Here is a 25,292-nt window from a genome sequence, read left to right as displayed (position 1 = left end):
GCAAAGGGTAGAGTCTCAGCGGGAAGGAGTGAGGGTCTCTGACTGCGTGGAACAGATTCCTGACCACCTGTGCTGGGATGTGGGGAGAGGGAGAAATAAACTTACTTTCAGGCCAAATTTGGGGGCAGTTTGTTATGGTAGGGATCCTACCCTCACACACAAGTCCCAGAATTCATTCATTCATTGAGCTAATAAAAATAATACCTAATTATCTCCTTCATACATCACAACAATCTATTGTAATGAATGGCATGAGCCCATTTTTCAGATGGAGAAACTGAGGTTCAGAAAGATTACATAACCTGGTGATGATAACAGTAACAGCTATCATATTCTGAACTCTTAGTATGTGTCAAACACTGTGCTAATGCCTCAAACACAGTATCTTTTTTATTCCTCATAAAAATTCCCACAGGTATTGCTATTATTTCTATTTTACAGATGAGGAAACTGAGGCTTAGAGAGATTATTCACCTTGCTCAAGAAAAGGAGACAGGGAGTGGGAAAGGAGGGAGGGAGGAAAGGAAGGAGAGACGAGGGGGAGGGAGAAATAAATGAAAGCAGTCGGTTCCAAACTAAAAAGCTAATACTGCCTGTTCTTTCAGTTCCAAGGAGGAGTCTCTAATAATAAGCTGATCACATCTCATCTTCAAACACCAGCTTACCTCTAATCAGCCCAACCCTAGAGAACTGGAGAGCCACACACCCCCCCCATAAAGGTTAAAGCCATTACATCAAAATGAAACATATGGCCGTCAAATCTGCATTTATTACGTCTAATTGGAAGAGACACGGTCAAGTACAGGAATATTTTAGCAGTTTCCAACATGCAAATCATTGTGCCAAGACCCAATTACTCACTAACCGGCACATGCCGGCTTTGGGGCACCGACTTGGAACGACAGTGCCCTCCCCCTTGGCTTCCGCGCCCGGTGGTCACTCATTCTGAGTCAGCTGTCGTTTGCTTCTGCCTTGAAATTGCACCCTATGAACAGAAGACATGAAACCTCACCAGGTTCACACTCTTGATTAGTGTCTGGGGATCACTATTGGCAAAGGCAAGCTACTTGGCTCTAAAATCAAATAGAAAATTCAGATATTTTCATGTAATCTCTGACTAATCAGCTTTAATGAAGAGATTTTGGTGATGCTTGTCTAAGCAACGGGACATACAGGGAATGAATGAGAATTAACAGATTTACATTCTGGCCAATTTCAATCAAGGCCAGAGTTCCCATGCAGAGGACAAATGAGAACACGCTGGCAGTAATGTCCCCAAATGTCAGTCATTTGAGCCCTTGCCCTGAGGAGTTTCCTATGTCTGAGTATCACCTAGCAAATTGCTCACCTATTTTTCTTTGAACCAATTCACTTTTTATTAGTAAACTTTGCATCATTATGTAAATGAAAATCCAGTGTCACTCTCCCTGTTTAAAAGGTGTATTAGTCAGGAAAGATTAGGCAACGCAGCAATAACAGTCGATCCCAGGAGCTCAAGGTTTAACACAACAAATGCTGCATGTGCACGTGGGCTGGCAGAGGGTCCCGTCAGCGGGTCTCGGGCAGAGGGCGGGCGTATCTGCTTGGAGCAGGAGATGAACCCTGGAGGCTGGCTCCCAGGGTTTTAAATCTCCCACACACAATCCATCGGCCCCGGACAGTCACAGCACCCCGCCTAACTGCAAGGGGGTGGACGTGTAGGGGTGTGCGTGCATTCTGGTAAGCAGCAAATGTCTCTGCTGCCGGGGTAACTGCCCAAGTAACGCAACAACAAAACAATGATTAAATTCTACCTTAAAGCCTGTGCTGTAAGAAAGCTCTGAGCCAGGACATTAAACAAGGAAAGAAATTAGCAAGTATTACATGTGTGTTAAAAACACTTCTAGCGCCAGGCAGACCGTCTCGTGGACTCCAACAAAAGGACTAGGAGAGGGCTCTGAAGGAAACGATTCCCACAGGTGACTTCATGTTAGTACTGGGCCCTGTATCAGCCGGAACCACCTTCAAGAATAAACAAACTGTGGGGGGAAAAATAACCAAACTTTGGAAAGTTTCTTTGAAGCAAAACAAAAGCCAGACAGGGATGAAAGATGTCTTAAGTAATGTGAGAGTCCTTGGTGCACAAGAGCATCACTGACGTAACAGATGGTACTTTCCAAAGACGACGACACCAACACATCCCATCTCATCAGCTCTCACAAGGCGACAGTACAGACCGCCCCCAAGAGGACGGGTCTGTGTTCTCTCCCCTTGGCCTGCGGTTACAGCAGACTGAAACCCATCACTTCCAAGGTTCATTTTAAAAGGAAATACACACCAGTAACAAACAGCACACCTAGTGAACAGGTCGTAGTTTCCAATATCATTCTCCAGTAAAAGGAACCAGAGCTGCTTGGAGAAATGGCTGATTCCAGATGGGCAGGAAATAAACACAAGTCAGGAGCATCTCCTAGTGGCAAAAGGTAAGGCCACGCATGGGCACCGCCCCCCCCCCCCAATCGGGGAAGGAAAGGGACAGGGAGCCAACCTGAAAGAGCTCCCAAAGGTCAAAGCTGGACCAACTCAAGCAACAAAACACATAATGTACTACTGGACTATAATCCAAAGTATGAAACAAATAACCATGAGTAAGTGCTGATATAAACCAATGATCGCATAAAAAAATAAATGGGGAGAATAAGCAAATGTCCTGTGCAGAAGTGTACATAATTCATGCAGATCTTGCCCTCAGGGAGGGGAGTGTAACCCCCCAGCGTGAAAAAAGGGGGAAACTTAACAAACACTACCTCAGCCACGTTACCTCAAGTGACCAGTCGTGCTGGTGGTAGGAACCCCTATGTGACCTCATGACAAGGGCACTTCCCCTCTGGGGTTTTCTCCCCCCAAACCCATAATCCCAGCCTAATCATGAGGAAAATATCAGAAAAACCCCAACTGTGGGACAGTCTACAAAATGCTTCACTCATATTCCTCAAAATTGTCAAGGTCATCAACAAGGAAAGTATAAGAAACTGCCATAGCCAAAGGCCACATAGGAGATAAGACAACTATATGGAATCCTGCATGAATCCTAGGACAGAAAAAGGACAGTGGGTAAAAACCAAGGACTCTGAATAAAGCATGGGCTTTACTTATAAAAATATACCAACACTGGTTCACCAGCTGTCACAAATGTACTACACTTACCTAAGATGACAGGGAAACTGGGGGGTAAGCGTACACTGGAACTGTTATCTTGACAATTTTTCTATAAATCTAAAACTATTCTAAAATCCAGGGGTTTTTTTAAAGTAAAAACTACAATACTTACTATGGGTTTAACAAATATGTTAAATGCATTAAATTTTCTGAGCAAACAAAATTTCTGAATTATAATGAAATCACATAAAAATAAATTCACATACATACTTTTTAGTATAAAAATTATTTTAGATGTCATATATTAGATTTTGTTACTATGTTTGACTTTCAAGTCACTAACTTTTTGCCTCTTGCCTCTTCCTCTAATGTATAATAGATTTATAATGGTAATCAGTCTCGATTCCTTTCTGAACGTAGAAGTGGCATAAATAATGCATATGAGAAATGTAACACTGTCCCAATATTTAGAAACATGTTGAAGATAGGTAGTGGCATGGTAAGGCCACCACCTTTGCAGTACTCAGAAGCGTGGGTCAGCCTAATGGCCAATGCCCAGGCTGCTGGGCATGGCGGGCGTGGCAATACCACCACGGGATGGAAAGCCCCAGAGTGAAAGGCTGTGGTTTTCCCTTGTATGAAAACATTTCATCTGCACAAACACGCTGGCAAAGAAGTGTTTGTCTCTACCTGGTTCACAGCACCCCTACTCACTGTGAAAGGCCGAAACCTCACTGCTGACCATTGTGAAGAGCACTGGGGGTTCCTGTGTTTGAGTATCCGTTGGCCCCTAGAGTGCCCACCGACTGCAGTCTCTGCCTACCCACTGTCAAGTTTTAAAAAACTGGACTTAGGAAGGGGAGACTTTTATGTGAAAGGATGATTGCCGTGGGTCGGGGACGATGGTGATAGAGAATCCTGTGACCAGGGTCTGCAGTGCCTTCAGGCTTGGGCGGCGAGGATTTCTTCACAGGGAGGAGAAGGCACGGCTGGGATGAGCTGGGAAGTGGGGTGAGACTCCCAGGCCGTCCTCAGGAGCCGCTTGCTAGCTCAGGCGGAGGGTGGTCTCGAGTCAGAGGCTCCGGAGGAGAGAATTGAACCAAAGTGTTGATAACAAGCATTTTGCTCCAATTGATCAGCAGAGACAAGCGGTTCAGCTAATCATTGATGAGGCCAAGAATGGGAATTTGGAGTCTTTTCACAGGTAAACAGTGGGCGCCTGTGACACGAGGGTGATTCTCTGCAGCGAGCTGATTTCTGGGGCACAAAGGGCGAGGGGAACTCCTTAGCTTGTTTTCCAGGAGCACAGGGCTCAGGTGAAAGTCAGTGTTGTCACCACTGAACTGGGGATGGAAATTAATAGTTATCTATGATTTTAATGTTTAAGTGCTTTGAAAGTGCCAGGTGTGTAGTAAATTCACCATAAATATTTGTTAATCTCATTTCCCTGTGAAATCCTTGAGGGCAGGGGCTGGGTTTCCCTTCCTTTCCCTTGGGGCTAGTAAGTAGCTGGAATCCCCCGGCCTGCGGAGCTGCCCCGAGGCCCGCGCCCCGTGACCAGGACACGACCGTCCCCGTGCGGAGCTGCCCCGAGGCCCGCGCCCCCCGACCAGGACACGACCGGCCCCGTGCGGAGCTGCCCCGAGGCCCGCGCCCCCCGACCAGGACACGACCGTCCCCGTGGGGAGCTGCCCCGAGGCCCGCGCCCCCCGACCAGGACACGACCGGCCCCGTGCGGAGCTGCCCCGAGGCCCGCGCCCCCCGACCAGGACACGACCGGCCCCGTGCGGAGCTGCCCCGAGGCCCGCGCCCCCCCTGACCAGGACACGACTGGCCCCGTGGGGAGCTGCCCCGAGGCCCGCGCCCCCCCTGACCAGGACACGACCGGCCCCGTGGGGAGCTGCCCCGAGGCCCGCGCCCCCCCTGACCAGGACACGACCGGCCCCGTGCGGAGCTGCCCCGAGGCCCGCGCCCCCCCTGACCAGGGCACGACCGGCCCCGTGGGGAGCTGCCCCGAGGCCCGCGCCCCCCCTGACCAGGGCACGACCGTCCCCGTGCGGAGCTGCCCCGCAGGCCCGCGGCCCCGCCCGGCCGCCCGCGCGCCCCCCAGGCCCCTCGGGGCCGAGCCCCGGGGCTGCCCCGCCGAAGCCCAGCGCGCCCCGAGCCGCACGGGCGCCTCCCCGGAGGACGGGCCGGGCCGCGCTGCCCACCGACCTCGCCCACGCGCCGCGCGGCTGAGCCGCTGGCCGCAGCTGGACGCAGGGAGCTGAGGCGGGCGGCGGGCCGCTGCCCAGGGGCGAGACTGCGGTCCCCGGAGCGCGCGGCCGGCGGAGGGGCCCGGACGCCCCGCGGCGCGCCGCCCCCGGCCCCGCCACCCCGGGCTCGCCCTCCGACCAGCCGAGGAGAGCGCGAGGCGGCCCGAGCCGGCGCCCCACAGCTCGGGAGACAGCCGCGGTGTGCGCCCCGGGAGGAGCGAGCCGCCGCCAGCCCGGGCGACTCCACGCCGCGGACGCGCGGACGGTGGGCGGGGGCCCGCGGGCGAAACGCTCCTCCCGCGGCGGGAGAACTGCGCAGGCGTCGTGTTCGGGCGCGGAGCCGAGGCGGCCTCGCGCATGCGCCTCGGCAGGCTCGTCCGGGACGGCGGAGCGGGCGCAAGCGCCCTGAGAAGGCGGGGCCGCAGCTCTACGTAGCTGCCGCGCTGCGGGGGGTAGGAAGGAGGCCCTGCGCATGGGCAGTGGTTTGATTTCAGAATTTCGTTTTGCGCATGCGTTAAGCCAGCTGTTTGCGCCTGCGCAGTTCTTGACGCCGCGTAGGTTCAACTCTAGTGCGCTGCGCGGTCTTTCGTGTCCTCGTCCGGGCGGGTAGCTTAGTCCCGGAACCCGCCGACCGGAAGCGCTTGAGCCGCGGGGTTCTGCGGAGCCCCGGGAGTGGAGGCCCGAGGAGGCGCGGGGGGGCAAGGAGGAGGCCGGGGCTAGAGGGCGGGCCGCGCCGGCCGCCTCACGGACCCGCCTCCGCGCGGGCGGGAGGTGACCAGCGCCGGGTCCGCGTGTGGCCCGCAGGAGGCAAAGGTGAGCGGCGGCGGCCGGCGGGGCGCGGACGGCGGCGTGGGACAGGCGGGCTCGCCCGCCCCTCGCTAGCGGGCCCGCCCCGGGGCCCGAGCCTCGGCGTGAGACCGCCGCTGTCACCCGTGGAAGGCGCCGTCGAGGACGGGCGCAGCCGCTCCCAGCGGGAGCCTGGCGGCCGGCGGGGGGACGGCGCGGCGGGGCCCGACGGGGCGGCGGCGCTGGGGACGGCCCTGGAAAGGCGCCTCCGCGGCCCTCTGTCCGCCTCGTGGGGGAGCAGCCAGGCGGCCGTACGACCGTAGGGCCCGGTCTGGAACATAACTTAGGTCTAGGTGTTGTCTTTAGCCTGCGGAGGCCCAGACCAGTGGCCGGGCGTCGGGCCGGGGCCCAGGCCCCCGCTCCTGCCGCCTGGGGAAGGCGGGGGGGGGGGGGTCCCGATTATCCAGGGGACAGGCCGGGACTCTGAGGGGTAGGTAGAGGGGAGGGTATGCTTTCTAGGACTGGAACTACGTTTAATCAGTCATAAGGACCCTCAGTGTCGAAAGGTACCCTGCTCCGGTGAATTAAGCTTTCTGGAAGGTTTTGCAGAGAGCGCTCCAGAAAGCTCTCGTTTTTGCAGTTTCTGTGAGATGCTGCCAGAATACAATTGGAGAAATTACAAAACTACTTGGGCAGCCTGTTCCCAGACAGCCAGGGAGAGGCAGTGTCCTGACCCAGCGCAGCCTGAGGCTCCATGCGCTGTTCATACGGCTGATCGCACTCCCTCTGGGAATCGGGGTGAGGTTCCCCAAGAAGCCGTCTCACCCAGCCAGTGTACAGACTACTCTGGGAAGTGCTTTAGATATTTAAAGATAATTTAAGAGAGCCCTGCCGGGCGCGGCTCAGCGGTTGAGCGTCGACCTAGGATCCAGGTGATCGGGGTTCGATTCCCAGTCAGGGCACATGCCACGGTTACCGGCTCCATCCCCAGTGGGGGGCGTGCAGGAGGCAGCTGATCAATGACTCTCTCATCATTGATGTTTCTCTCTCTCTCCCTCTCCTTTCCTCTCTGAAATCAAAGATTTTTTTAAAAAAAAATAATAATAATTTAAGAGAATTCTGGGATGACTGGTGGCTTCCTACAAGGTTGTGTCTTATAACCAAGTAGGAACCCATTTGGGCTGTTTACAGCTAACCAAGGGCCGGCTTAGGTTGTGCACTCTGGATGATGTTTAATGTGACCAATAAGAAGCCTTTTATAAAGGTTACAGTAGGCTGATTTATGAAGCCAAGAAAAAAGGCACTCAGAGGTTAGCTGATACAACCTTGATCTATCCCCCTTTCCAAGATTGTTGTTTTATACACCAACAGATCTTCATGGAAGAAGCCAAGACACCAGCCACTGAGAAAAGCTGTTTTATGCAACCTGTACCTGATCTTCCCTTGAGGCTGTCATGAGGCCCATAAAGGTGGCACTCTGGAAGGCTAGTTTATAAAGCCGGGACACAAGACTACTGGGGCTCTTTCTATACCTGACGTCTTCACCCTCACCTCCTTTTGAAAAAGCCTATGACCAATAATGTCTTTTAGAGCCAGTACTGTCGAGCTCTAGGAAACTTTTTAAGTGAAAAGACAAAGCCACTTCTTCATATGGCCTATATTTAGGTTGACCATAGGTCTCAATTTGCCTTGAATAACTCCAGTTTATGACTTGTAAATATATATCATTTTTTATGACTTGTCATTAAATATATATCATCATAATTTTGAGCAGAACCTATTCACATGTTAATACTACCTAAGGACTGGCCTGCCATCCATGTGTAGTGCCCAGGGTCATGTTACCAGAGGCACCATCTGTGATGTTTTTCCCTTCTGAATAGGTTTAATGTATTTCTAGTTTCTTCTGAGAAGTTAAGGTCTTATTTTTTCAATAGCCTTGAGTGTCTACTCTGAGTCAGATTGCTTGTAGGCTCCAGGGAAGTGTAGAGAAATGTTTTTGCCCTGGAAGAGCTCACAAGCTAGCATTAGAGAGAGACATGTAAGCAGGTGTTTGCGGTACATGTGACAACTGCTATGAAAGAAGCTCCAGGACCATTGGAACACAAAACACTGTCAGAGAGTCTTGGCAGGCTTCACGTAGAAGATCACTAAAGATGGGCCTAAAGGTTGGATAGGTTTGCCAGAGAGGAGGGATGTTGGAAGTATTCCAGGCAAGGACCATACATGTTCTCTGAACAAATATTTTTCCTATGCCCACTACATGCCTGGTGTTGTGCCAGGCCCTGAAGATAGTGATGACCCCAGACAGATGGGGGCCCTGCCCTCCCAGAGTTTATGCCTAGCAGAGAAGACCACTATTGAAGAATCATCACAGATGAGATGTGTGTTACAAAGGACAAGTGCAGGAACCTATAGGGGACCAAGTCTGTACGTGGTCTCCCTCTCTATATGTTTTCTAATTCTCAGTGGTTGACATTTTGGCCACTGGATGTCATCACAGATCTAGCTTTTTCACTCTAGTTTTATTTACTAAAAATAAAATTGTATGAATTCAAGTGTCCACCATGGTGTTTTGCTATAACTTTTATTTGTTCCTCCACCAGCACTCAGACTGAGCTGGCAGTGGGCCTGATGGCAAAAGACAGCAACCGAGACACACTGGCGGGAACTGGGGCTCTCCAGGAGGCCCTCAGGGCACTCCTGCCCCGAACTAAAGAAGAACTGAAGTTGGACCTCAGTGAGAACATGGAGAGGAGTGTGCTGCTGCTGCTGCAGCAGGCCACCGACCTCTTTTACCAGGGCAGAAGTGGCGAGTGTCTGCACACAAGCGAGGCAATCCTTGACTATTCCTGGGAGAAACTCAATACCGGGCTGTGGCAGGATGTGGACAAAGACTGGCGTCGGGTTTATGCCTTTGGCTGCCTTCTGAAAGCCATGTGTCTGTGTGAAGCTCCTGGGGACCCTAGCTCCGTGGTGGCAGCCCTAAGAGTCTGTGACATGGGCCTACTGATGGGAGCAGCCATCTTTGAGGATATTCTCATTAAAGTAGTTGCCGTCCTCCAGACGCACCTTCTCCCTGGAAAAAGGCCTGCCCAAGGCCTGGCCCAGGAGCAGCCCCACATAAAGGTATCTTGATGGGATTGTCAGTGACCACGCCTAATGTAATCTAACAGCCCTATTTTTCTAGAAGTAACAAGTCACCCCTCCCTTCAGGTGAGGCCTTGGCATGCTGACCTCTCTGGCTGAAAATAGCATCTCCATTATTTGGAAATAGAACAGTTCCATCTATTTTCTCAGCTTTTTCTTCCAGTTTCTGCAGAAGCAGTGCCCTTTTAGGAGAGGTGGAAGGGGCAGCTTTGTGGTTCCTGAGAGAAGCAGCTCACAGGGATTGCATGGGTGAGAGCTGCAGCCAGTTAGCCCATCTCTTTCAGCTTCTTGGTCAGCTGGTTGAAGTATCACCCGCTTTTTTGGCTGCCTGTGTCTCTGCACTGCTGAGTTTGGGGGAGATACCACAACTAGCTGTCTTCTGGTCACTTGGCTGTATATCCTTGCACATGTCCTTACTGGTATTTTAAGTGCACATGGCAAAGGGTAGTCTGAGACACTGAGCGTGGTTTACTGAAAAGGTTTCTATGCCAGTGCTACACACAGACCTCACAAAGTACCTCTGGGCAAGTGCATTCACAAGGAGGAAGCATCTATTAAAGAAGTGGGAAATGTTTGACCTCATTTCTGGTTTTAAAAAATATGAAAACAGGCAGTCATTTTTAGCTGTGAAATTAACAAGGTTTTATACAATATCCAGGGGTGCCATGGACATAGTGTATTCACTGACCCTGAGAAGGCAGGGCAAACATGCAGATCAAGAGACAAATACCTGTCTGCTTTGACCCAGGGCTTACAGTGCCCTTTCCCATGCTAAGTCTGTCCCAAAAGCATATGAAAGTGACTTCACGCCCAGGCTGGTATTCATGGCTTGGGTGGTTTGGGGCACTGTATATAGCTAAGGGGCTGAGAGCTCAGGCTCTGGAGCCAGCCTGCCTGGGCTCAAGTTCCCATGCTGCCATCCACTACCTGAGTCAGGCAAGTATCAGCCCTTCTGCACCCTCCTGTTCCCTTGCCTATAAGAGGGGATTTGCTCAGCAGCTTCATTGAGCACCAGTGGTGGCCCAGATGTGCTGGCCACTAAGTGATGGTACAGAAAGACCCAGACCTTGTCTTCCTGGCGCTGACAGTCTAGTGAGGCTGTAAAAAGTGGAGGAAGGCAGCTTCATGGAGGGTGCTCAGGGAAGCCTTCCTTGATGAGGGACGTGTGAACATAAAAGTCTGCCATAGATGAGGGCTGGGACTGACGAGAACAGGCAGTTGCACAGCCCTGTGCTCACGTGCAGGGAAGGGTGTTAGCTGCACTGCTGCAGCTGTGCAGGGCTGGCCTGGGGTCCGGCAGAGGTGGCAGAGGATGCGACACATGCCAGGCAGTCATCCTGGGTACTTTACACATGAGAGCTCTCCCAGGAGTTTAACAGAGGAGGAGACTAAAGCTCAGAGACAGTAACTTACTCAGGTTGGTCAGTTGGTAGATGATTAAATTATGATGCAACCACTCCTGAGACGTTGCAAGGACTGGTGGTAACAGGGACACTGCTTTAGATAAGTCATTGGATGGAAGAGGCAGAGTTGCCTATTTGTTACTGCCCATGGATCAGGGCTGTGTCTGGAGAAGGTGGGAGAGGAACGCTCTTGATTTTAGATGGTGGTGCGTGGGACAGGAAGTGTTCCTTTGTTGCAGAATTTCTGTGAAAGCAACTTGTTACTTTCATAATTGAACAAACATTTGACATGACTTGGTAAAGAAAACAAGATCTTGCTCTCATGAGAAGTAAGCAGTAGCAGCAGCAGTAACGATGATACAGGTTAACTCATTAATATTCATGACACCTAAGTGCCTGCCACTGATGCAGATTCCTAGGGAAGTGCCTCAAAGCACATCTCTCCTTGGTGATTGCCATTTTGTTTTGTTTTGATTTTAAACAGAAAGCCAGGAGTGGCCATGTTTCAATTCCAGATATGAGCTCAGAAAAAGCAGTTCCCCGGCTTTCCTGTCCATCCCTCCAGTACTTCAGGAAGCACTATTTGATTCCACAGAGGCCTGTGATCTTGCAAGGCGTGGCCGACCATTGGCCGTGCATGAAGAAGTGGAGGTGGGTGGCTGCCGAGAGCCAGAGGTTTTCCCTCCCATTTTAGCATTCCCAAAGTTTCCTGCACTCCTCCCCCACCATCCCCCAGTCACACAACCCCTGGACAGGTCTCTACTGGGCCCTGGGGTGGGTGGCCAAGGGTTAAACAAGAACTGACAGCCTGGCCAAGTGGCTCAGGGGTTGGAGCATTGTCACCGCCATTTTGCGGTGGTGAGCAAGGACTCAGCAAGGTTAAGTAACTTGCTGAAGATCTCCAGGTCTATCACATTGCCCAGCAAGCACTGGCAATACTGATGAAATGACGATGCATACTTTTCTAATAGTTTGGAGTATATCCAAGAAATTGCTGGCTGCCGAACTGTCCCAGTGGAAGTGGGCTCCAGGTACACAGATGAGGAATGGTCCCAGAGACTCATGACGGTCAGTGAGTTCATCAGCAAATACATCCTGAATGAGGTATGTCTTTCTGACTCCTTTCTCCTAATACATACAAGGGGGAAAACACATTACATTTGAGCAAATAAGCTCATGCATTGCACTGGAAGGTTTTGGAGTAATCAGTCTTTAAGCAGTTAGGAGGCTGGCCACAGCCAGAAAGGCAGGCTGCTGGGTAGGCAGGTGGGCAGACAGGACATGAGGGACTCATTTCAAAAATTTTTGTTGTACATTTCAGTGGTTTCGAGTATATTCTAAGATAGTGCAACCATCACTACTATGTAATTCCAGAACATTTTTGTCACCCCAAAGAAACCCCAAACTAAGTAATAGTAACTCCCCACGCCCCTCACCCCTGTCCCTCAGCAACTGTTAATCTGCTTACTGTTTATGGATTTGCCACTTCTGGACATTTCCTATAGATGGAGTTATACAATATGTAGCCCTCGGTGTCTGGCTTCCGTCACTGAGCACCAAGGTTTTCAAGGTTCATCTCTGTTGTACCATTTATCAGTGCACTGCCTCATTTTTTCTTACGGCTGGGTAATATTCAATTGTATGGAGAGACCACATTTTGTTTGTCCATTTATCAGGTGATATCCATTTGGGTTGTGTGCGCTTTTGGCTGGTATAAAAAATGCTGCTATAGCCCTGGCTGGGCGGCTCAGCTACTTGGAGCCTCCTCCAGAACATCACAAAGGCGTGGGTTCAATTCCCAGTCAGGGAGCATACCTAGGTTGTGGGTTTAATCCCTGGTCGGGGCACGTATGGGAGACAACCAATCGATATTTCTCTCTCACATTGATGTCTCTCTCTCCCTCCTCTGTATCCCTCTCTAAAATCAATAAAAACATATCCTCGGTGAGGATTAGAAAAAGAAAACTCCTCTGAACACTCGTGTACACGTTTTTGTGTGAACATAGGGTTTTGTTTCTTTTAGGTATATACTAAGTGGAATTGTGGTAACTCCACGTGGCAGCTCTGTTTAACTTTTGAGGAACTGCTAAACTGTTTTCTAAAGCAGCTGCACCCTTTTCTCATTTCAGATTCTTAACAGTAAGGGCGGGGTGGCAGAGAATGCAGGTTGTCTGCGGAGGTGCCTGAACTGTCCCTGCTGGCTGGGAGCAGAGAGCCTGTAAGTGGGTGCACAGACCCTCGGGGGAGGGATGTGCACCCAATTAGTGGTGGGCAAGGTCATTGACCAGGTGTGGGAGTCAGCGTCAGTGCCTTGCAGCTCTTCCACACTCCCAGCAGCCCGCACGGCTCTGTAAAGCCCCGGCCAGACTTGGTCATGGGTCTGCTGCAATCAGCGGGTCCAGGTCTGTGACCATGGGAGCTAAGTTTCTCCTCCGGGCCTTCCCAACGTTGTGGCTGAACTCCTGAGGGACGGCCCGGTCACCTTTCTTGATCCCGTCTCCGGCACTCGCGTTTCCAGCCTCCTCCGCGGGCACTTGGCTTGGCGGGTTCACTGTGCTGTAGGCGCCTCCGGGACTGCGCCCAGACGTCCTTTCATTGCTGCTTCCCCTGCGTTCCTCCCCTACCCCCGTGTCTGCTCAGTTCACTGTCACGTGGAGGCCTGGAAAGGGGAGCCTGGCCTGGAGACGAGCTGCCTCTGCTTGTAGGCGTGGGAGGTCCGCAGTCTCCATCCGCTGGGGAGAAACCTGGGGGTTGGCAAAGGCGTAACCAGGGGCAGCGGGCGGGATGTGCGCTGCGGCTTCAGGCCTAGCCCAGGATCCAGCGCTGGTCCTGGCTGTGTCAGTGCCGACTTTTGGTTAGTTAGGGTGCGTAGGGGTTAGTGAGAGGTTACCGATGCTTCATAGGGGCGCTGCGAGGGTAACACGTGGAACTCTAAGCACGGCCCGAGCGGCGCTGGCTTACCTGTGGTGCAGGTGGTGTCCTCGCGTCACATCACATCTGGCTCTGCCCAGCGCTTAGCATGCGGCCTGGCATTTTGTGAACTCTCAGTGTTTGTCCGAAGGAAAAGGGAATGAAGGAGAGAAGCAGAAAGACAGATTTTCCAGGAATCCTGGTTCTTTACTTCCCTGTTTCAGCCTTAGAGCCATGAGACCAAAGCCGGCTCCGCCCCCGCGGGTCCTCAGGGAGGCTGTGGGAACCTGCAGAGAAGCCCTGGCGCGGAGCTCTGTGTAAGAAGCTGACCTTTTCACACAATGATAATCTCCAAAGATGTGGGAAAATGGGCACTCACAGTGAATCCTGGAAAGAGTGTAAGTTATTTAACTTCGAGGAAGATAACCTGGCAGAGCTATGAAAATTTAAAATGCATACTTCTTGACTCAATTGGCCTACTTTTGGACGTGCACGAATATAAGGACCAGAATATTAGGCTGTTTATTGAAACACTGGCAAAACAACCCAAATGGGCAGAACAGCCCCAATGTCCACCAATAGGGGGAGAGGTGAGTTTAATAACGTGTCTGTCTACACAACGTGTATCCATCAAAGGAATGAGTCTGACACATATGTATCGACTTGAAGAGAGATTTATAATGTATTACTAGATGAAAAAAGCAGATTTTAAAGTAATATAGTATGATTCCATTTATATTTTTTTAAAATCATGTGTACAGCCCTTTCATTTTTTTCCTAAGAGGATATTAAATCGTTTATTGATCACACATGATAGTGGGTGATACACAAGCTTCATTCTCATCTATAATTTTATCTGGTACTATAATTCAGTTTAGATATATTGCATAGGATGTGCCAACAGTAATTGATAACCACATAAACTCCGTGACTCCGCTTGGGTGACGCTTTTAATGGTGAACTCCAGGTCACAACATAGTCACTATCAATTCAGCTACACCAAGGTTTTTGAAGACACTGGCTTCAGAAGGTTGTAAATAAGTTTCAAATGGAACCTGGCATCACCCTGAAGGAATTCTGACTTCACACTGTTGGGATAATTTACCAAGATTGGACTTCAGAGTGGACTGCATGACATATTTGATAAAAGACATTTATTCAGTGTCATGATCAGATGATTCCATGTAGCAATCAATAGCATGGATAAAAAAGAAATCTACTTTAAAACCCTTTGTTGGAATGCTTTACACTTTCCACAGAACAGAACCTAAAATAACCAGTCACAAATGCAGTCCTCGCGGTTTTTGCCCATTCACATGAGTATTGTCTAGAATATGTCTTCTTTGTAGCAGCTGGGCCCTGCCACCACTCTCCTTGGCTGAGTTCACAAATCTGTTGTAACTGGTAGCTTCCCTGGCTCTCCTCTCCTGCTGAGCTTTGTTTCCTGGCAGGAATTAAAACCTGCCACTGCCATAGCTATTGCTGCTGCTGGAACCGACAAAGCCACCTTAGTTTCGTGGTTTGGCAAAGTATTGTCCTCCACCACCACGGGCCAGAGCTTCTGCCTCCAAAATTCCTCCTTTCATAGGTCCAAAATTTGAAGATTGAGTGTTGTAGTTGCCAAAACCATTGTAGCTTTCACCACCTCCAAAATTGCTTCCATCATTACCAAATCTATTACAACCATCCCCACTGCCACCATACCTACACCACCACCACGGCTACAACCAAAGCTGTCATTCCCACCAAAACCACCTCCACGGTCACTTCAACCTATTTGGCTGTGTGAAGCTCTAGCCATCTCTTGCTTGCTTCACAGTTGTGGCCATTCACAGTATGGTATTTCTGAATGACAGCCTTGTTTAGAGTCATGGTCATCAAAGGTTACAGAAGCAAACCTCTCTTTGTCACTCCTTGGTCAGTCATGATTTCAATCACTTAAGCTTTCCCACACTGTTCAAAAAACCTCTTAGGTGACATCTCCAGTGTCATCTTCAGTACCCCGACGAAAGTGGGCACCAGGTCTTTGAGACTCTTCTTGGGACAGCCTTCTCGGCTCCACACTCTTCCCTCTACCTCGCGTGGCCCTGCATTTGTGGCTGCATCCATGTCCTCCACAGCGGCCCACGTGACAGACCCAAAGCCTCTGGGGCGCTTGGTGTTTGATCTCATCTCCACAGTCTGTGAGCTTCCACATGGCTCAACGTGGCTCCTCAGACTCACGGGTTGTTTCAAAGCTCAAACCTCCAATAAAGAGGTTCTGCAGCTGTTCCGGCTCTTGGTGAGACTCGGACTTAGATGTGATGACTGTGAGAGGGGAGACTCCAACGATGCTGACTCGGCGGAGTCCACCGGCAAAAAGGAATGATCCAACAAACGTATCTGCCCTTTTTTTTAAAAAGTGATTTTAGAGCAAGGAAGAGAGAGAAACATTGATACTTTATTTCACTTACGCATTCATTGGTTGATTCTTGTATGTGCCCTGACCAGGGGTTGAACCCACAACCTTGGTATATAGGGATAATGCTCTAACCAAATGACCTACCAGGCTAGGGCCTGCCCCTTTGTTTTCAATTTGAGGAAACTGATCCCTGGGGTACAGGGTGACAAACTCCGGGCAACCTCTGTGGCAGGGGCAGCACCAGATCCCTCGTCTCCCCCAGCAGCCAGTCCTGCTCAGGAGGGAGATCATATAAGCCCATGGGCCGGAGGAGGGGGACCAGCAGGACCGAGAAGGGCCATCGGGGCGGCTGCCCAGGGCTAGGGCAGGAGCATGCAGGTGCTGAGACCCAGCTAAACAGTAGTAGCCCCTGGAGGGCGTCCATCTCACACTAACGGGCTTTCTGTGTCACCTCTGGTTTTTCTCCCATGGACTAGCCAAGGAACGTCGGGTACCTGGCCCAGCACCAGCTCTTTGACCAGGTAAGTCAGACCACGCTCCTCTGGCATTCACTCTCAGCTCCCCTACCCCCTTCTTGGGCTTTGACCCCAGAGGGCAGCAAAGGGTGTAGCAGCCTCTTTGGCACCCATTGGTGCCACTCCCTGCAGTGAGCAGCAAGGAAGCAGGCAAGGCCACCAGGCCTGAGAGGCTGAGCCCAGGGCCCCAGGACTGGGGGAGGAAGGTGAGTCCACAAGCATCAGGTGTGGTCAGAACTGGGGAAGGGGTCCTGGAAGCCAGGCGAGGGCAGCAGACTCTGACCTGACCCAGGAAAAGTGAGTCACTGCCTTCCCTGCAAGTTTTCTGGACAGGTTCTGGCACCGCCCTTACCACATCTCAAATGTCTCCTAGCAAGGCTGTCTCCCCACCCCTGGTCCTGCAGGCTCCTGGCAGGGGCCAGGTTTAATTATCTGGGTACCCAGTCCTGGTGGGCCAGATGAAAGGCCCTGAGGACACTGTTGAAGACTGAAGAAGGAAGGGGTTGCAGGCTGCAGCTGAGAGGAAGAGGGCCCAGCGAGGCTGGAGGCAGAGGGCACTCCCAGTGAGCAGAGCGTCACTTGAAGAGGCCCAGAGGGGTGGAGTGGGACATGCCCCAGGTTCTGGGTGCATCAACCATCCTGGGAGGGTTCGTCCAGAATTGCAGAGCAGGGAGAGGGTAAAGAGGGAGGCTGGGGCCAATCCAGGGAGGGCCTTGAATGCCAGGCCAAGAACTCAGATTTATCTGGAAGACGGTGAGGAGCCCTGCAAGGTTTTTAGCAGGAGGGTTCCCAGTAAGAGGTGGTATTTCCAAAAGAATCCAGGGTACTTGCTAGGGATAGTGACCAGGGGTGAGAAGAGAAACAACGTGCAGGGAGCAGAGGTGCCGCTTTGGCTCTTTCTCTGTCACACATCAGCCCCCTGCAGACAGGCATCAGAGTGTGTCCCCGGCCAGCATTGGCATCACTGGGAGCTGTCAGCAGTGCAGCCTCCATCCCGGGCCCGGTGACTGGGCTCAGGCGACAGGTTCCAGCGCTGCCAAACACGGAGCTCAGGAAGCGGTATGGGAACTGGGGGCCGCCTGGCTGTGGGACGTGAGAAAACCAGTGTGCATGACTGCAAAGAATGCTCTTAGCTGGGCTGAGGAGGGAGAAGTGCACAAAAGAAACCAGTGATTGTGGGCGCTGAGTGGCCTTTGCTTGTCATTTCTGCAGTTTCCAAATCATCTATAATGATGTGCTCTCATCATGAGAAAAATAGACTTTGTTTTTAAATGCAAGCAAAGCAAAGTGGCAGGAATCCTGTGGCGCTCCATGTTTTCAATGCTGTCTGGTTAGGACGCTGGGTCAGTCAGAGGAAGGCTCATCCTGGGGCAGTGAGTGAAGGTTGGTGTTCTACCCAGTCCCTTCCTCGTCCCCCGCTCCCTTCCTCACTTGGCACTTGGGGGTGTGGCTGGGTCAGGACTGAGGGGCATGGACCCTGTGTGCCAAGCCCTGGGCTCCGCCCTGGATACAGGGCTAAAGAAGTCGGAGTGACTCCCCTGCCCCAGTGGACCTACAACCAGCACATCAGATGGTGATGAGTGCCCCAAGGAAAATAAGAGGCAACCTCACAGGAGGCTGGGCAGGAGAAGGCTCTCTAGATGGGCAGTCAGGGAAGGTGTCTTGAGAAGGTAACATTTGAGCAGCAATCCAAAAGATGAGCAGGGGCCAGCCATGTGAGGAGGTAAGAAAGGGCAGGCCAGCTAGGAGGGCAACAGGAGTGAACTTTCACCTTCAGGGGACGGAAAGCAGCAAGTGGGTCTGAGAGGTAGGTGGGGGCTGGGTGAGGAAGGACAGGTTTCTGAATGTGATGGGGAACTGGAGGGTGGTCCTGCATCTGGCCACTTTCTGGAGATGAGTGTAATGTGGGCAGACGTGGAGGCAGGGAGACCATCAGGAGGTAGCTGCAATGGCCCAGAGCTGGCTAATGCCCGTGGAGGTAGACAGGGTTAAGGTACATGTGGAGAGCTGGCCCCTGGACACTGGTGGATGGCAGAGGTTGAGGGAAAGGGAACAATCAAGGTAGATTCCTAGATTTGGGAGCCAACCAACTGGCTGAGGAGTCCAGGAGAGAGGCTGATGTGATCTCCGCCAGGCCAGACACTCATGGTGGGAGCTCAGCAGGAATGCCCAGGGAGGGCAGCTCCTGGCAGGAGGCAAGGCCAGGCAGGTCAGTCGGGGTCAGGACCACAGCCAAGCGTGAGCTGGGCCCCTGTCTGCCAGTGCTGCCATGTCTGCTGCTGAGGCGAGGGCTGCCCTCACTGCCTGTCCTGACAGGGGCTGTGCCAGCTGGGGCTGTGCCAGCCTCCAGGAACCTCCCAGCCTGATGTTAAAAAGGGCTGGTGTGCTGTATTTCTTTCCTGGACCTCCCCTCTTAGGACTTACAGGTTCTGCCTCCTGAACTTCTGCTAAGAGGAAAAGGGGGTTCTAATTGATCAGCCCTACTGTGTGATCCCAAAAGACTAGCATCTCCCCTGACCTCAGTGATATGTGGCACAGCCACACAGGGGCCCCTTGAAGCCACAGTGTAAACTTGACCCCCTGCCCTGGAGCAGCCACCTGCCATCTGAGTAGAACTAGAGGAAGCCTGAGGAGAAGGCAAAGCTTGTGATTACTCTGAAGATATCATGGCTGTTGCACGGCCACCAGCATCTTTATCTGGGCCCCCAGGGGTGTTTTCACCTCTGCTGTTCAGAGCTCTGTTAGGGGAAGTCTGAGCAGCCCACCTTGGGGCTTCGCCCTGGCGCAGAGGGTGCCTGGCAGGCCTCTGCACTGCTTTCTGGGCCTTCTCTGCCTATTTGAAGCTCAGTGGCTCCCACTCAAAACCACTTGCCCCCAAATCACTTACTTTCTTCCTAGGGACCCCGTGTTTTAGAATATTTTGGCTAGTACACTAGGCCTGTTTTTAATTATAAGTCTTACTGCAGGAGCTTTCTTCTCTTGGGGTCTTGGAATCCTTGGCCAGTGCTCTGATAACATCGACCAATCACCTTTCGGAAATCCTGATGATGTCATCAGTAACCAGTCAGCTTCTCAGCATTCCTTAGGGCCGTGTGGCCTTGGGGAAGCTGCTGTGGGGAGGTTCCCAGAGCCTTTTGGAATCTTGCACACAGCTTGAGGGCCCCGCACGGGACAGGGACCTGCTACCTTCGCCCAGAGCAGCGCACACAGCACCGTTTCCACACAGGCTGCTTGAGGCCAACTTAGAGTACAGACTGCAGGGCTGCCTGCAGAACATTCCAGCTGCTCTTAGTGATCAGCACTTTCTTATCCAGCAACCGGAACTGGGAGTAGCTGCTACCGAAGGAATGGCCAGTCTCCTTGTGGTACCCTGGAGACCAGAGTGCTTACTCTGAAAATACCTGAGTAGAGTAGCAGAGGCAGTTCCTGGGCAGCTTTGTTTCCATGCCTCTCAAGCTTGGAAAATGCTACTGGGTTCAGAGATTGTCCTACCAGGAGACACCCTAAGCATGGGGCTGTAGGCTGGCTCTGGTGGGGTCCGCGCTGAAGGTCAGGTCAGGAAGTGGGTTCATTCAGAGTGAGAGATGTCTTCAGTGAGCCGCTGGCTGGTTCTTTCCAAATGAGGCCAAAACCAGTGCCACCCTGCCCAAACCTGCTCTTTTGGCACTGGCCCTGAGGCTCTGGGAAATTAAAGAGAAACTGAAGCCTGGGCCCTAAAAGAATCACATGTGTTAAAGCCATAAAGGTAAATCTGGTTGTGAGCATAAAATGTGCTGAGCTTGCAGTGAAAATGTTGAAGAGATGGCCTCCCTCACTGCATTAAGCGCAAACTCAGGGCCTGCTGTCTCATCAGATGGTTTCTATGCCCCACCTGTTTCTGCCACCTCTGGAAACATGCTTTATACCTTCCTGGGCTTTTAAAAGGAGAAAGCCTAGAAGCCACGCCTTAATTTTAGGTGCCCTCCCCTTTCACCCTTCCCCTGAGGCAGAGGTGTCAGAATGCCTTTTCCAAAGAGGGCGTGGGCTGGGGAGGAGGTAGGGGTGAGGAGGCACTGGAGGAGCCGGTGGTGGCAGTCTTGGAGCGCATCTCGTCAGGCTGCTGACATCAGACACTGATGGTGCCCCGGGCAGGTAGCTGTCTCCTGCAGCCTCCGTCCTGTGAGCTGTGAGCTGCGAGCTGTGTGACCTGTGAGCGGGAGCAGCACAGCCTCCTTGAGGCACCCCAGTGCCCCCACACAGCAGCACAGGGACCATCTGGGTCAAAGAATGTGAAGGCTCGAACACCTGTGATGGGGTGGCTTCACCGCTGGCCCACAGGCAGCCCTGCAGGAGAGCGCCCGCCCCTCCACCACTTCCTCACCCACGGGCTGGTGCCACACTTCTTCAGTCTCTGCTCCTTTGATTAGCGGGAAAGGAAAACATTTCCTTCGGATTTTTCTGCTAGTGCGACTGAATCACGCCCTTATATCTAATTCATTTTTGTTTATTAATCTCGTCTTTGTCCTTTGTATTTGGGTTCTTATTATTTGGTATGAACTGTGTACACTAACCCTTCTTTACCAGACTAGTTCAAGTAGGTTTCCTAGTCTACTCGTCTTTATAATTAAATTACTTAGCACATCCCTGTTGTCATTGCTCTACCATTAGTAAATTTGGGCAATTTTCCCTTCAGAGATGTAAAAGTCAATCCCATTTTCTTTTTGTTTGTTCCTTAACTTGATTTTTAAAAATAATTAACTCTTTAGAAAATTACCAACTGGTTTATCTTTAAGCACAGTAAAAAGCACTGGTATTAGGTTTTTTAAAAAGGAAACAAACAAAAAATGCATATCATTAGAGGCACACCCCAGGGGCCCCAGAGAGGTGCTACCAGACAGCCCCTGAGTCAGCTGGAGAGGACTGTCCCCAACCTCGACCCTGGTCTTCTCATGTCAGTGCATTTATACGAGAAACCCTGGCTGCGCTGTGAAAAGCCGATTGTATTACAGCAGTTAGAGCAAGCACCTTTGTTAAAGCAGCAGGCGAGCACATCCACACATCCAGCGGGTGAAGCACAGGCCGCTCTCGGCTCACCTGAAGGGCGAGGTGGGTGGGGTCCCGGGCGTTATAGACCCTGCTGTCTGCAGGCCTCAGCATCCCTCTGCTGAGTACTTTGGTTCAGATTAATTCTCAAGGTCCCTTTTTACTTTGGCCTTCCCAGAACTCCTGAGAAGCGCCTGGCGGTTTTATTTTGCCAAACCTTGAGGCTGCTGGCTTCTCTGCTTAGGGAGTGAGACCGCCCTGGTTTCCTTTGCCCTTCCCCTCCTTTCCCGCATCTCTCCTTAGGGAGGGCATAACCCTTTCTCTCACGTGCCCTTGGCTGGGAAGATAATGGCCTGTTACTTGCAGGCTGGCTGCAGATTGCCCACACTGTGTGGCCTTGTTTCAACTTCCCTGTCTCAGTTCCCCTATTCCACCTGCCCTGGAATTTCCTTAGCTCCTGCTGCCTTGTAACAATGTGACATGGAAACAAATCTGAAAATAAAATTGTAACACTTTCCTAGTGATTATGTATTTTTTAAATCAAGTTTTTAATTCCTGTGACAGCAATTGTGGGTACAGTCATGTTATTACACAAGAGGACTGTGTGTGTGGCCCTTCTGTCACAGTCATTTGACTTCTGGCCTGGCGCCGCCCCCAGGCCTGGTCTCAGCCTTCCTGTCTGCTCTGCCACCCACAGGTCCCGGAGCTGAAGCAGGACATCAGCATTCCTGACTACTGCTGCCTGGGCGATGGGGAGGAGGAAGAGATCACCGTCAATGCCTGGTTTGGGCCCCCAGGCACCGTGTCCCCCCTTCATCAGGATCCCCAGCAGAACTTCCTGGCCCAGGTGGGAGTCACTCCAGAGCACCGACCCTCTTCCACTCCCGGCCCAGCCCCGAGCCCACCACACAACCTACCTTTACACACCAGGGCTGCAGCACCGACTGGCCTGGCTGTAGACACCTGGAGACAGGAAGAGCACCAGGCTGGGGGCGTGTGGGGAGCTGCTTCCCGGTGTGCTTCCTGGAGCCGGCTCATCCTCTCCCACAGAGCAGGGCCAGAGCAGCTGGGTGGGATGGAGCGAGCTCCTCTCCCCTCCTGCCCCCGGCCTTGCTGGCTTCTCCCTGCCAAAACCCTCTCTCCAAATGAGGAATATCCCTAATGGTTTTCCTGAGACCCCGAAGAGGGCAAAGGGAGGGCAGCTTGTAAAGCCACCTTAGGTTTTCCTAAGCAGAGGGTCAAACCGATGAGAACATGCTTCCAGCCAGGCGGACCTGTGCACAGAGGCAGACTGCCCATCCCTTGCTGTGAGGGTCAGAGCTGGTCCACGTAAGGCTCTGGAATGGTGGCTGCCACAGAAAGTGCCTAGCTGTCAGCCACAGTGCCGAGCTCACTGGGTTAGAATGTATCTGGAGGGAAGCCCCCTGGGATCAGCACGTGTGCGGTGGGGATGGCTCTGGCTGGTCACAGGGAACAGCATACGGAAAGGTACAGAGAGGCAAGGGAGGGTGTGGGCTCCGGGGCCTGCAGTCAGGATGGGAGCCGTGGGAGGTGAGGTCACCAGCCCACTGATGGACGGGTCTCTCTTCCAGGTCCTCGGGAGGAAGTATATACGGCTGTATTCCCCACAGGAGTCGGAAGCTTTGTATCCTCACGACACGCACCTTCTTCATAACACAAGCCAGGTGGGACCCAGTGTGGCATCGCAGCCCCTCTCCCCACCCCATCTCAAGAGACCAGGCACGTGACTTCTGCTTTCCTCAGGTTGACGTGGAGAATCCTGACTTAGAGAAGTTCCCCAAGTTTGCTGAGGCCCCATTCCTGTCCTGCATCCTGTCCCCTGGAGAGCTCCTGTTCATCCCGGTTAAATACTGGCATTATGTGCGGGCCCTCGACCTGAGCTTCTCGGTCAGCTTCTGGTGGTCATAGGTGTGCTCTGTGCCCAGCCTGGCACTGGATCCTGGAACCTGGTGACAAGCTGACTAGCCTGGGCCCTGAAGAAGCCTTCCCTGGGGGCCAAGCTCCAGCGCTGGGCAGACACTGCGAGGAGTGCCGGGTCAGGTATGTGCGGCAGAGGCAGGCAGGCGAGAGCCCAGAAGGACACTAGGTCACACTGCGAGTCATAGGTGTCATGAGGCCTGACGTGTTTGGGACACGAACAGGCAGGCAGCCTGTGCCCTGGCAGAGCCTGGGCTCTGAGGTTGGCTGCCTGGGTTTAAACCTGGCCCTGTTGCTTAACTGCCTTGTGATCTGTGGCAAGTGTGTCTCCACCTAGAAAACTGGGAGCATTGTCGTCACAGAGGGAGGGTCTGCGTGGTGGAGTGTGTGCAGAGCCCTGCTGCTCCACCAACAGTAGCTGTCACTGATCTCAGTAATCATCACCATTGTTACATACTTGTTTGTTATGACTGGGCCTCTCTAGACACCGTAACCTGCAGCTCTGGAGAGGTCGGCATGGCCCTGGTCGAGGGGAAGGTCCCTATCAGCTTGCTGGGGAGCCCAGACCTCTGCTGGTAATGGGGAGTCTGGGGACGTTTCTTTTTTTACTTTTATGTGTTCACTTTAGAGAGGAAGGGAGAGAGAGAAAGAGAGATTTGTTGTTCCACTTATTCATGCCTCATTGGTTGATTCTTGAATGTGCCCTGATGGGGATCGAACCCACAGCCTTGGCGTATCTGGACGACACTGGAGCTGAGCTCTATTTCTGTCTGCGCTGTCGTTGCTGAGGTGCAGTCCGACTTCACAGAACTGCCCGGAATCTTCTAAGCTGGACAAATTTCACCTGTGTACCCTCCCAGGAAACTGTTCCCAAAGCAAGAAAGAGAACCCTCACAGCACCTAGAAGGCCCTCCTGCCCCCTCCCCCTGCCAGCTCCATCCCCCCAGGTCACTACTCTGGGGAGAGGCCCAAACATCGGGCTTTCCATGTGCATCTATTTTGTTATATAAAACGTGTTGGTTTTGTTTATATAAATGTGGTTTGTTGTTTGTGGTCGACCATTAAGACTTTCCCCAGCCCTGTGGCTGAAGACAGGCAGGCAGATCCCAACAGCCAACACCAGAAACATCCCCGGCCCCGGCTTGCCGGGAGGATCTCTGATCAGTGACATTTATGCAGTATTGTCTGGGTTTGACATTCGTCACACCATGACTGTGAGGTAAACAATCTGTTCCAAATGAATCATAAAAGAAATTTTAAAAGCTTATAATAAACCTTAAAGAAAGTACAATCTTAATAATACTCAAAAATATGCAGTTGAAACAAAGCTACCAACTAAATTATAGCAACATGTTTAAAACTCGTACTGAGTGTTGATGGGGAGATGTCCTGCTGGCAGTTTAGCTTGACCGAATCTCAGCAGAAACCAAGCCTTACAGGCGTGTGCGCACCTTGGGTCCTGGTCATCCCGCTCTGCAAATCCGTCCTAAGGGGCAGCAGAAAGCTGGTCGAAGATGCATGATGCACACAGTGACCACGGGTCATTTGTAATGGCAGGTGTTAAGGATAAAGCTCCATTGTTTCCCTTTTCATTACAAGGTTCTTGGAATACTACTGACACTTCTGGTCACCGTGGGGGGCGGATTCCACACTAAGCAGTTCTGTGACACCAGCTGGGTGTCCTACAGTTTACTGCAGTTCTGACACTGTCTACCTGAGGGAGTGTCAGATCCCACAGGGTAAGGGCTCAGTCCCACAAGTCTGTTCTGGGCAA

General features: G+C 52.2%; 1 protein-coding gene and 1 pseudogene across 4 annotated transcripts; one reads left to right on the top strand and one right to left on the bottom strand.

Moving 5' to 3' along the window:
• The first annotated feature begins 6,112 nt into the window (after positions 1 to 6,112).
• On the top strand, positions 6,113 to 24,753 carry KDM8 (lysine demethylase 8). 3 transcript variants are annotated; one of them, XR_013998510.1, is made up of 9 exons: positions 6,113 to 6,206; positions 8,786 to 9,308; positions 11,217 to 11,383; positions 11,704 to 11,836; positions 16,520 to 16,564; positions 22,278 to 22,427; positions 23,173 to 23,265; positions 23,345 to 23,641; positions 24,245 to 24,550. XR_013998510.1 is itself a non-coding variant. In XM_081133162.1 (8 exons), exons 2-8 carry the CDS (start codon positions 8,814 to 8,816, stop codon positions 23,507 to 23,509), a joined length of 1,248 nt encoding a protein of 415 aa, XP_080989288.1. In that variant the 5' UTR covers positions 6,116 to 6,206; positions 8,786 to 8,813; the 3' UTR covers positions 23,510 to 24,753. The 3 variants fall into 3 exon arrangements, 2 of the variants coding, with proteins under 2 accessions (XP_080989288.1, XP_080989289.1); XM_081133162.1 differs by having other exon boundaries at positions 6,116 to 6,206; positions 23,345 to 24,753; XM_081133163.1 differs by lacking the exon at positions 16,520 to 16,564 and having other exon boundaries at positions 6,116 to 6,206; positions 23,345 to 24,753.
• LOC308555202 (heterogeneous nuclear ribonucleoprotein A1 pseudogene) lies at positions 15,004 to 16,037 on the bottom strand (annotated as a pseudogene). The gene has a single exon. The product of its transcript is annotated as a heterogeneous nuclear ribonucleoprotein A1 pseudogene (transcript).
• Positions 24,754 to 25,292: the final 539 nt, after the last annotated feature.

This window comes from Miniopterus schreibersii (genome assembly GCF_964146895.1).
Source record: "Miniopterus schreibersii genome assembly, chromosome: 3".
NCBI classification, from domain to species: Eukaryota; Metazoa; Chordata; class Mammalia; order Chiroptera; family Miniopteridae; genus Miniopterus; species Miniopterus schreibersii.
The sequence above is the reverse complement of the archived record's forward strand: the minus strand, read 5'-3'. Positions and strand labels throughout refer to the sequence as shown.